Raw genomic sequence first — 13,170 nt, forward strand, 5'->3', positions numbered from 1 at the left:
ACTATTACTAACAGTAGTAAATACTTGTATTGCATAAAAAAAAAGTCAATTTCAAAAGTTTATATTCTTTTTATTGATCCTTGCACTTCATTAAAAATATATAACTTGAAGCTTTTAATATGTGTTTCACTACTAAACAAATACACCTAAATATATATTTTTTGCATTATAGAGTTATCTTTCTTTCAATTCAGAATAAAAATTTTCTTCCACATTGAAATATATGATTAATGCTGGGATATTTTCCTTCATAATTTTTTTTTCCAATTAAAGAGGCAAGAGACTAATTCAAACTTAATTGACATGGAACTAAACCAGAGGAAAATGGTTTACCTTTCCAGGTTGAAAACTTACACACTTACCTGTAAATCTTAAAAAATCATTAAAAAAATTAATAAATTACCTGTAAATCTTGTTTGGCAGCCTCAGCGGCACTCCTAGAACTAAAGGTCACGAACCCTACCGGCTGTAAGCACAAAGATGATTGGTCAGTTTGAATCATCACAAAATCATCAGAACTTTAAGTCACAGAAATTCAGTTCATTCTTTACATGTATATAATAATCAAATATCTCTTCATTAATATTGAAATAGAGAAATTGTTAGTATGAAATTCTTCTCTGCAAATGATTAAGTGCTGTTTGTATAATAGCAAATAAGAAAATAATTATATCACTGAATCAAAAATAAATTGTCTTGACTGTAATTGTAATGTTTAATTAAAATCAGTGTAAAATTCTGAATATTTCTTTACAGTAATATTTAAATGATGAAAAAGTCTGGAGAGAGAGAGAGAGAGAGAGAGAGAGAGATGAGGCTCTGAGAGAATGAATGAATGAAGATCAGGAATACTGGAAACTGGATTTAGGGGAGGAAAATCTCTGCATGTATATCAGATTCAGGACTTCCTAACTTTGCATGGGTTTATAAACTGACAGCTGTTAAGCTGGGTTAACAGACAAAATCAAGGTTTATAAATATAAGATAAAGATAAAGATTTTAAACACCACATCAATATCTGTTCAACAAGAAAAGAAATTGAAAAAGTAATTTAAAGACCTCTTGTCATACATCTGTATTAATTGCGTGGCCAAAAAAAAATCTAGATTTCAAGTTTCATTAATTTTGCTCATCAATGGTAAAGGTAGCTATTGACTATTAATGTTTACTGTAAACAGACATGCAAAAGTTTGTTGCAATCATGCATAAAAAAATATATTGACAAAACTATTCAAAAATTCTTTTCAAAATTATTTCTATCATATTATCATTTATGCTAGATAAAGTAACAAACCAAAATTATACAGGAATTAAAACTACTGTCAAATACATTCTATTTTTAGACAGCCAATCAAAAACTTTGAAATCTAACATTGGGTAAACAGAGGGTTTATGAGAGAAAGCAGATAATTATATAACATTTAGTCAGTATAAAAGAGCATTTTAATGACATACACGGCAGGAGAGACATCTCAAGGCATCAAAAACAGAGGATTTAGGATTAGGTAAATGAAGGAGAGATTCCTATTAATATCTAACATCACATAACAGAGGGATTGAGGAGTAGGAAATGGTTTCATAATGGAGGGAACAGAAGAACAGAAAAAAAAGACAGATATATGCCATATAAGATGAAGGAGGGCATCTGGTATTGCTAGAAAAGAAGACATGGCATACATTTCATTTTCTTGAATAATATACCACCACCTACAGTCATGCACAGTCAGACTGCCATGCAGAATTTTTCACCAATCGCATTACAGAATAAACTTCTTACAAGATCAGCTGACCAATATACAGTCCAATCAAATCACACAATATATAAATTTGGTACATTTTCTTTCTCATAGGTTTAATAGTGATCATGATTGTCATAAAATGGACAATATTCTTTGATATACCAAAACATGTAAATTGATGTGCAAAATGTTGTGTATAACATTTTGATTAGTCAGCTAAAATTGTATCCTGATCACCCCTTCAGCACACACATGGACTAGTCCAAATCTCTGTGACAATGACCCCACACATATTATGAGGGGGTGGCAGGATGCTCTGTAACGGATTGGCGAGTGATGAGTACTTACGGAGGTATTTTTGCCGTTTTTATTTGTGACTTTTAACAGAGAACCTTCGTATCCCTGTAAAATAAACATGTGATCATTCGCAACATGAGTGCCTGGTGAGTTACAATGTGACATCAGACATTACGCCTCAGACCTGCTGTTGTTCAACTACAACACTGGAATCATCTACACATCTCTACCCCATTAAAATGAAAACCTGTTTATATCGAAACACACTTCGTTCAAACAGGTTTCATTACAAATAAAATTTAAGCCTCTCTTTACATAAGAAACAAATTAGATATTTTATAAATCCACTCTTTGAGGTCATTCGAAATATATCTATCTTCAAATTCTGTGTCATTCATCTTTGATGGATGATAAAGCGCTGTCAATTGTTTTGCAAACTTGAAAGGATCTGAGATTGGGATGTCCAGTGTTTAGTAGAACTCATTATTAATTAGCATCAAACTGATTGCTTCAGACCTAATGTTCAGAAAAAGATCACAAAGCCAGTCATTGCTTCTTAAAATGACATTGCATCTTTTTTCTGAACCCATAATCTGAAACATCAGATGACACTTGTAAACATGTACATATAAAAAACAATATTAGTGAGTTAATCAAACGCATTCAAACCTATGGGTTAGCAAACACGCATACACAAAAAGAAACTAAGTTAGTCTTGCACATAATTAGCATGCTAGATTATCATTTTTTAATTCAGTTCAAAATGGCCATAACCCTTTGTACATGTAAAAACCATTAGACAAGTGAATGCTGCCAGCCAGAACGCAATGTGAATGTTACTTTGGTGACGGTGCTGTTATGACGACGGTGACCTTTGAACTTACACTGTTATTTTTGCCAGGTTTTCCCATCACCTTTAATAAAGCGTTTTCATAACCCTGGAAGCAGAACTTTTGTGGTCAGATATTTACAGACACACAGACAGACACAGTGAGAGATTTTATGAGGATGTTGCAATTCTTTTTCAAATTGTGAATTACAGAAAACAGAATGTTTTGTTATGACAAAAAGGAACTGTGACCAAAATAAAAACTTACTCTAATTTGAAAGTGTATTATTTAGCCTAGATAATCCCAAATTTCTATGCCTTTATTTTTTGTGTAACAATGATATTTCTCAAATTTTGTTGGTGGTATATAGATCATGACTTTTAAAAAAAAGAGTGCTTTCAATGACTGTACAAAAAATGAATTGTCAAGAGTAAGAAATTTGGTGGAAAAAAATATTAATATAGAGAAAATAAAAGGAAAAAATGTTTTATTTCGGTGTTATTTGCATATGAGTGTATAAAAAGTATTTCAGAATTGCGTGAGAGTAGGGAACTAATTAATTGCAATGCATCATCCACAGTAAACAAAGAAGGGGGAGGGAAAAAATTACAAAAGCAGCAAATAATTCTGAGTAATTTTCTACATGTAACATAACAGCTGAGGAGGGGAGCACTAAGACATTATTAATAAGTTACAAGTTTTATTGGGGGAGGGAGCAGTTATTATTTGGGATTATTTTTGGGATCACACACTCACACACATGGTAGCACACATTGACACAGCACACTATAATAATGATCCAGGCTAACCCTTTTCCACATCCACTGATTTAATTAATCCCAGCACAAAAGGGGTTAATTAAGTGTTCACATACAGAAACAAATACCAATACACCAGTAGCTCTTGTTAATTAATCAGTCAAGGCATGTTGTTTGTCCCTGCATGTTATCACACTGTAAACAGCTTTGTTTATTCAACCCTCAGTATCATAATAAAGGGCACCTGCCTTTGTCAAAATGAGTGATGATTCTGCCTATTATTCATATCATTATATTTGTCAGATCTCCCTTGCAATATGTGTAATCATAATTTTCCCCATAAATATTTGTACATGTGTTAAATATATACCGGTATATTCTCTGGAAGTTGTAGTAAGCAGTTTGCAAAAATGCAGCATTATCAATGAATGAGATATCTTAATTCCAAGGATGTTGATTACATCCAGAGTAGATCAATAAACTAATGCTAGATTTATATACATTTATTGCAGAGTGTTGAATTTTTGTCAAAAGAACTACTCAATAAATACTCAATGAATTATCTATTAAATCAATACACTGTAGATACAACAAGTTGATAATGACCCTTTTACTATGACTTAACTTATACCCTGAAATTCATACATCCTGTGTTATGTGGCATATTAAGTTTAGTTTATTTGCTCTAAACCATAGTACATGGATGATTTATAGGTAAAAGTATTAACTTAAAGGTCGACGCCTGACATTTGCTACTATGTACTAATACTAATAAGAACCCCACACCTGTCCACCCTACACCCCAGAAATCTGTTATTTAGGAAGGCTTAATTAGAAAGCTTCCAGACAAAGTCATAATTATCACTGTCTGCCTATTGAGACCAGTCGTGACAGCTCTATATATCAAAATCCAGACTTTGTATTTTACATCTAGAAACGAGTAGGCTGAATGAGACTTTGAAGCGTGTTTGATACAGTAAATTTAAAACAAGTTTACTAAGATTTCACCTTAAAATCAACAATATCAACAAGAAATAATTATGAATTTTATAGTTTAAGGGATAAATAAGGGGAGTAACTGGTTAACGTCAATTTTTTAGGGGAACTTTGAGGTTACTATGGTTATGACCTTGACCTTACCTTGTAAGCTCTGAATAGGAGGTAGAGTTCCCGGGGTTTGGCGTCCATAGGCAGCCCGCTCACAAACAGGGTGCGGACCTGGAAAACACAACAAAATCATACATAAGACAGAGGTACTAAATAACTGACAATAAAATAAATATCAAATTTTATTAAAATGGATGTGATATAATTGAGGATGCACAGCCAAAATTCTTTGTATTAATTGAACAGCTGCATAAGCACCATTGATAGATTGAAATGGGTTGCTGTTCATTTTATTTTCAATCTCGATCTCAATAACTTAATTAAACTCAAAATAAAAAGAAGCATCTTTTCAGGCAAGATCTTCAGATACTAAAGTTTTTTTTACAAATTATTTACTCTTCATTATCATATAAAGAGATTTCAGTTTTCTAAAAGTACTTTTTCATTGAAAATTGTCAATCGACATTCAGTCTGAATAACAATGCACAACTAATTGATATATTGTTGAGCATAGTTCATAAGAACAACACATTTTTTCTAATTCTATACTGTCCATTTTTGGACCAAAATTGCTAACTGCAATAATCATTTTCCCTGTTTATTGCCATATTAAAAATTTCATAGCTGGAGAGCCCAGCTAATTTTCTTGGAGAGATTGGACGATCTTGGCGTGAGAAAGTTAATAAGGGGATTCCCGCAGTTCACCTCCCATAAATCTGCCCTTCTGATCACAGAGGAACTTTTTGAGACAGTCCCCAAAGAATCTCTCTTTCCCTTCTTCCCTCTCTCTCTCACCCTTACACTGGGTACACAACTAATTATTAATAAGATATTTTGTAAGTCACCACAGGTTTAGGGTTGGTTGTTTGCGATGATATTCATGAGATAATATTGAGCTTGAATACAGTGAAAGAGAGGTTCCTTCATCAAACAATGATACTCTAATTCAAAACAACTAATTAACAGATTATATGTCACCACAAATTAAGTACATGGGTAGGGAGGTTGCATTATTTGCCTATTCTATAAAGAGATTATTGAACCAAGGAGTTGCTTCTTCATTAATTAATGATAGCCTAATTCCTCTCAGATAGTTCATAGTAATTGAAAGTTATTGATCTCCAGAACAGAGCAGCCATAAAGAGACCCATTATTTCCTCATTTACTCTCTGAGCCCTGTGTCCAACTCTATCTATTTTTCACAGGGGCCACACAAAAGTGACCACCAAGGGAGAGCATTCTGTAAAAATAAAATCCTAATTAGGATTTAGAGGGGGTTACCTCCCGTATTCTATCTTAATATTCCCTTTAAATCATCTTTTTTTAAATAAGATTTGCTCGCCATTCAACTTTCTATTATAAAAAAAAAATTTATCTAGATGCTCTAAAAAAAAATAGCTTTCCATCCATTTGTCCATTAATGGAGGAAAATTATAAGCTCAGATAAACCAAAACTCTGCATTAAAATCAAAGAGTGACACCTCAATCGTCTCTCTCTCAGCAATTGCAAATTCTGCTTATTTGCAACCAAATAGACATGCATAGATCAGTGGGGAGGGGTAAGTAGGGAATGGGTGGATGGTAAAGTTGTTTTAATCTATCCGTTTTATCACTACTGAATTAAAATCTACCTTGACAGGAATAAAACATTCTTTCACATTGCATAATGTCTGCATGACATGTTATTAAATTGTGCTAGCGTCAACTTGCCCCTTCAAAGTGTTTTTTTTTCTATCTGTGGGTTTATGGTTTTCCAATTATGCAACTCACCGATACACAAATTTCATATTCATATAAATGATTGGAAGGAACCATCAATTAACCAAATGCCTGATCAAAACCACATGAAAATAAAATATGAATTTCAAATTTCGACCTGTCTCTGCAGAAATTAACATATACGTGTACCGGTATTATGATTGTACACATCACAACATTATATTTGTGCATTTGTACTCCAAAAACAAGAAATAGTGGGATTAAGAAGTTGATCAATTTCAACATTTAGAAGATTATAGCCATGTGCTGATTTCGTTGTCGATATTATCTGTGTCCCAAATGCATTAAAAAATCAACCAAGTGCTAATTATGAAGAAAAAAAACCATAACATGTTTAACAACGAGATTGATTTCTCCTTAAAAGTCGGTAGAAAAAAAGAAGGAAATTACAGGAAAACGGTGAGAGAGAAAAAAAAAAACAGCCATTGACTCCAGAATCTCGTACCTGGAATTTCAGCATCATGCTGCACTCGCTGTGCTCGTTATATAATGCAGTATTGATCCGAGTGTCATCAGCGTAAAACATTAAATCACGACAGTGTCACAATATTTTCTTAAAATCTATGAAGAACTCTTGTCTCTTCAAAGACTCTCCAAAGAAAATTTCCTCAACACAAGTTTCAAGGGTTGTTAACAATACTCAAATATATATAATCCATGAGAAGACTCAAATTTCTGTCAAATCACAGACTTTTGGTTCAACACTTCAGAGAGAGAAACATCAACATCTAAATATTGTCGGATGCTTGACAAACAAAGAAAACAGCTTTCCAAAATCCATACAAATAGGATGCTATATTTGTGCCATAAAATCCAATTTATAGAGCCAGATATTGTAAACTTCTAAGATCCTCACAAAAAATATTCCAACACAAAACAGATAAACGTAAATATGCCACCTTTTCCTGAAAAATTCTTTAGAACGATGTATGAATATCAACTGTTAGTGTCCTGTAAGCATATTAAAGTTGCACACATTGATACCTCCATCCAGTGGGTTCAATATCAAACGTACACCATAGAACCTTTCCCGCATTAAATAACACTGCTCTCCCCAAGAGCATATCCTTGATTTAATATATATGGCACACACAGGATCTCCCTCCAAAGACTAATATTTATTTCCTCCCACATTAAACCACTAGGGTTCCTACTTCAACAGAATCTGACAAAAAAAATCTTCAAACTCCGAATGATAAGGCGTTTTGGATCTTTTTTTTTGGATTCAAAGTCACATACGCTACCACAGAGTTACAAATTGTTGTCTATGTGGCGACAGGTGCCTCCGTATTTTTCTCTACCCCCTTAAAATCCTCTCCTTCCCTGGAGTCATAACAGTGCATGAGCAACGGCAGATCTCTTAATAGAGAAAGGATCCTTTTATTACAATGGGTCTCCCAAGTCCCAATCCACTAAAACATGAAGACTTGAGACTCACATATATATCCATCCTGGAGGAATATACAGCTAGTATACAAAGCACAAACTCCTAATTAATGAAAAAAAAATAGGTTTCTCTTATCACTTTGTGTCTCAAACTACTAAAACATTAAGACTTGAAAACCATGATTGTGCACATATTACATATTCCTCCTCTCATAATAGATTCTGAGCCTTGATATCAACATGTGTTGCAAGGGACGTTTTTTTGATGTAGGCGATAATACCACATGATGAAACCACCGGATGACAATTTAACTGCGGAACACCAACCACTGGTTTCAAAGAGCCATGACAAAGACGGGACCTAACTATAGCTTTTATTTTGTTAGTTTGGCCTGATCAAGGCGCTATTGAACATAGGTTCCACACAGTAGTTAGTGTGTCATGCATTGGTCCCCAAACACTGGAAAATCAGCTTGGTTCTGGTCATCGGGAGTTCATATAGGACCAAGTGTGATGATTAAACTGAGAATGTGTAATATGCAGGCAGCAATTTTCACCTCCGAAGGACCAAAATATCTCACCTTATACCAATCAAACTGATCATTTCATTATAGAAATGATAACATTCTGTAGTACAGTAATTACACTTTCATTAATAATTCACCTGTACTATTACCTAATCATAATAAATCAATTCAGTTTCCATTAACTGGGATAAAACTCACTGCTATTATTAAACTATTCTAGGATTTATATACAATAAGTCACCCTGTATCCATTCAACTATACAGTCATGCAGTTTCCCCATTTTCTTTCTTCTAGCTCTTATCATCAATGAAATTCTTGTGCTGAGATCAAATTTCACAATACTCTAATATTTTCCCCAACAGACTGCCTGACTAATCCATAATTCTAGCCCCTGGGACACATTTTCCTGATGCCTTAATTTGACCAACTCTGATCCCCCCCCCTCCCCCACTGAAACCATTTCTCTTCCAAATACAGGCCATGAGTTCTTGGATGCAATATCAACAGCTCTGAGTTTGCTATGCCCTGCAGTAGCACATATGAGTATGACAGTGTGTTAAGATTAAACAGTTCCATCATCTGCCTAAAAGATTGCATTAACTGGAGTTAAGTTGCCCTAAAAACATGCCTTCATCAATTTCCCCCTGTTTTCATTCATTTCAACATCATCCATTACATAAATTGCATGAAACCCTACACACTTCATAATACAGGCTATAATGGATCAGTCATCCATGCTGTTTCTTTCAAAAATAAGATACGAGCATATTGTATATCAACTGCGAAATTGGATCCCACTGTTTATTTTGTGTGACAAATTCATTTCACTCGCAGATGGATTCTATCTTACAAATCTGTAGCAGTATTTACTATCAGTCTGTGCTCTGAATATGTTAAAACAGACATGAAAATATTTACACAAAGATGTCAGCTCTTTATCAATTAAAGATACAAAGGGAAGATAACTCATGGTCCATTTCCTGATCAAGGGAGGTAATTCATGTCAGGGAAACCTACTATTTCTTCATTGATTTCAGGAACTCTTCCTGATGGAATTGATGCCATAAATACTTCTTCTGTCACACTAAATTGGTTTAATAATCAGGTTCCTCTGACAATAATTCCTAACCACTTCTGCTAATTATCAAGTTTTCTCACACAATATCATACATTACAACTGCGATGCTTCTTCAAGAATTCCGCTTGAGAGCTATTGAATTGTCACATCTTAAAGAACAACCATGCTGGCGATAAATCACATTTTAGGTGTTGGAAGATTAAGACCTGATTAAAGTTTACTTTTGATGTCAGAAAATCCACGACAATCTTATTCAAGGCCCAGACTTGTTTACTTCGTTCACCCAGTACTGATTCTACCCACCTTAATACCATCCAACATCTTACAAAAGTCAAGCAGACACCAGACAACATATTCTCTACAAACCATCATCCCTTTTGGGACTAACCGACATTTAAGTAAGGCATGGAAGAACATGAGACTAAAAGCTGAACTGAATGTAAATGTGGCTCTGTTATTACAGCTTCAAGTGTTCACACCTTTCACAAGGGCCAGACTATCAAATCTCTGAGTATTCTCTTCCATCAGCTTCTATGCAAGTTCATTGATCCTCATAATAACCCTACTGTTATGCAACACATCAAACGAAAAACCTAACTGCTTTTCCTACATTTTATTTTATGCAGCTGAGCCTTTTGGGATGTAATGGTCCCACTCTTTGTCAATGAATTCCAGGGATTACAAGAATTTTTGCAACTTTTGTGACAGCTATGAAGTAAACATGATTAATCGAGTTCATAAGAGATTCATGAAAAGGATTCTGATGGGTTATCTCCCTTGAACAAGCACCTGTTCAATTGATATTGGATTGCCTCCCTTGAAAAATGGTTGGCAGAAATTCATAAAGCAGTAGGAACTCCTGGCAATCTCTCCTTATTATCTAACTTTGATAACTGTTTCATCCTTCCTTAACACATACATAAAAAAAATATATATATCATATTGAGGGCATTATAACTCAAAAGATTATCAAAGCTAACTCAAAAAATATGTTGTCAGTTTTGCAACTTGAATCAGTCTGGTGGTTTCAGAAAACATGTTTGTGATCTGGGCAAAAAGTTCTAACTCCGCTGAACAAGCACGTTAAAATCAGAACGCACATCCTTGAATCAGGATTAGAGAACACAAATTTGATTTACCAATGTCTTAAGCTTTATATTTTAAGAATCTAGAATGAGAATTTAAGACTGAACTGCATCCAAAATGATCGACAACTGATATCAACTTGCCCTAAATAACCCTGAAAATATCTAAATACGACAATCAACAATAACTCATCATCAAAGCTCTCCTTTGTTTACAATATGGTCAGTTCCATCCTATCACCATTTCCCCTCATTTTCATCCATATGGTTTTCTTTTATAATAAACAAAACTTCACTTCAGTCTTTCTGCTACATCTCAATTAATCTTTATCACCATTTCATGTCAAGGTCGTTAACCTTTGGTAAATGATTTTCTTTGATAACACTGATTTCAAGGTTCTTTTTTTTTTCTTTTTTTTTTTTGGAGGGGGGGGGGGGAGTGGGGGCAAGGGAAATTGAAGGTTCGGGTTGGGGCAGAAGGGGTGTCTTTTTTTCCTTAAAAAACTAGGGGAGGTAAGGGATTTAAATCGGCTGTAGATGTTGAAATCCTTTACTACAGATCAAAGCCCTCTATAGAAAAGTTAATGTATTATTTTCTCCGTGTCATTGGTTTATATAATTACATTCACATCAATAAATTACGACGATCGATATATTCTCCTTGTTTTCAGCTGACGCCTCGGAGTACAGAAATATTCAGTCAAGCTTCAGTGATACATAAAACAAAAAAAAAACCTTGTCATGATCACACGAACGTTTAAACCTATACAACAGAACTGCATGGCTAATATCAAACAAAAAATTCAATTTCTAATGGCTGTCAATTTCCTTCCATTATTTATACTGCCTGGCAGACATCAATGGACAGACATTGAACTAAGACATCACTAATACACTATCAGCATTCATAACCAATTCGTGCGGAAACGGCTCCCTTTTGAACTGTACGTGGAAGTCAACGGAATATGGATGGGGCCTCAGAGGTACAATAGAATCTGCTGTATACATTGAAACATTTGTCTCATTAATTTCATTAAAACTGCATGAATGATTATACATTATGATATAAATAATAAAATGCAAGCTGACAGATGGACAAAGAATGGAAAAACAGACACAGAAAAACCAGACAAATTTTGTCCATATTCAATAGTACAAGTAGCTTCACTTTTCCCCATTCTTTTTTGATAGGTTAAAGCACATGATTGTGGATATATTTATGAATATCAAGTTATATCAATGGAAGTCAAAGATTATGAAATATTTAAGAGACATTATTGACACAATTTATAACACTGCCATATAGGAGCAATGACAAACCAACAACTATTAGTACACAAATTCTGAGAGAGGATGTCATGCTCATAGAACCCAAGATAAATTCTACAGAACAGACCATTGCCGAATTTACAAAATAACCCTTGGGAATTTTTTTTCAGTACTCTATTCTGGGCAAAAGAGTGTTTTGATCGAGGGGATCAAAAGAATGTGTAATACAACAATAACTCTAAAATTTGGCCGTAAATAAAGACCGATTTTCCGTATGCGATCGATACATTTTTTTTAACCACGTTTCGGAATTAATTGATTGAATTAAGCTCACAATACAGTAGCCATTTTCTATGGCGTAAGAGCAGAAACAGACCCCAATACACAGGAACAATCAAATTTAATTTCTCTTTATACAGATGCGAAACAAACACCCTCCGACAAGACAAAAATATTCCTCCATATCCCATTAGTAGCATCCTCTGAGGGTTTGAAGAATAAAACTGGAGCGGGAATATTCTACTTTTCATTGCGAAACGATTCTTTCGTTTATTTTGTGCTGTAATTCATCAGACAACCACCTCATTGTACAAAGATAGATGCGCGCTGCACTCCGTGAAAGGAACAGATATACAGACAGAACTCTCCGTAGTCATCCATAATGCAGCAACCCTCGGTTTGATGTTAGAAACGACCACCTCTCATGCATGTTTTATTTTATTTCTTTCTCTCCTTTTTTCTGTTTTTTTTAACATTTTTTCTCCCTTCACTTTAAAAGATCGATGAAACAATCTTCAAAGGTTTTTTTGTTTTTTTTAAGAGCTTTAGTGTCGGTGAGAGACACACAGAGAGAAAGAGAGAACATATTTTTCCGTAAGGTGAAATTTACAGCTCTACTGTTTAAAATTTGCATATCGCCAATGCTTCTAATTTACGTAACTAATGGAAACAGGAAAAACAAATGGGCCCCAGTCCTTGACATTAACATTATAAGATTTGCAGACAGCGCAGGTATAATGATGAGTCTATACCAGGCATCAAAACAATATCCCAATTAGGACAATTATTCTCCATCTCCAGGTGAAAATCAATTACTAAATACTCTCACACGATGTTTACTCAGGTTTCAGAGTCATTTCAAGAACAAGATCTGTACTAAGTTATACAATAAATTCAAAGGGAAATTCATCCATTTTACATCTTCAAATCTTAAGATACTTAGTTCAAGATTAATATTATTTTGAAGGTAGAAGTTGTATTTCTTGAAAAAAAAAAATGCATTGCTCTGAGAGAGTTGTATTTCTTAAAAAAAAA

At 34.1% G+C, this 13,170-nt stretch overlaps 1 protein-coding gene across 23 annotated transcripts in view; it reads right to left on the bottom strand.

The window, feature by feature from the left end:
* Positions 1-13,170, bottom strand: part of LOC105326681 (U1 small nuclear ribonucleoprotein A) — a 73,415-nt gene that overhangs the window by 15,836 nt on the left and 44,409 nt on the right. For 14 of the 23 annotated variants that reach the window (XR_010714813.1, XM_066088017.1, XM_066088039.1 and 11 more), the window contains exons 2-5: positions 4,765-4,842; positions 2,921-2,974; positions 2,088-2,141; positions 404-466 (exon numbers count right to left, since the gene is read on the bottom strand). Coding sequence is in view for 22 of the 23 variants with exons in the window: in XM_066088017.1 (XP_065944089.1) it covers positions 404-466; positions 2,088-2,141; positions 2,921-2,974; positions 4,765-4,842 (249 nt within the window). In the remaining variant the exon portion in view is untranslated. Of the gene's footprint in view, positions 1-403; positions 467-2,087; positions 2,142-2,920; positions 2,975-4,764; positions 4,843-6,955; positions 7,104-13,170 lie in introns of those variants that run through there. The other 9 variants (XM_011426827.4, XM_011426832.4, XM_011426839.4 and 6 more) reach the window with 4 other exon arrangements.

The sequence above is a fragment of the Magallana gigas genome, chromosome 1 (assembly GCF_963853765.1).
Source record: "Magallana gigas chromosome 1, xbMagGiga1.1, whole genome shotgun sequence".
In the NCBI taxonomy this organism is placed as follows: domain Eukaryota; kingdom Metazoa; phylum Mollusca; class Bivalvia; order Ostreida; family Ostreidae; genus Magallana; species Magallana gigas.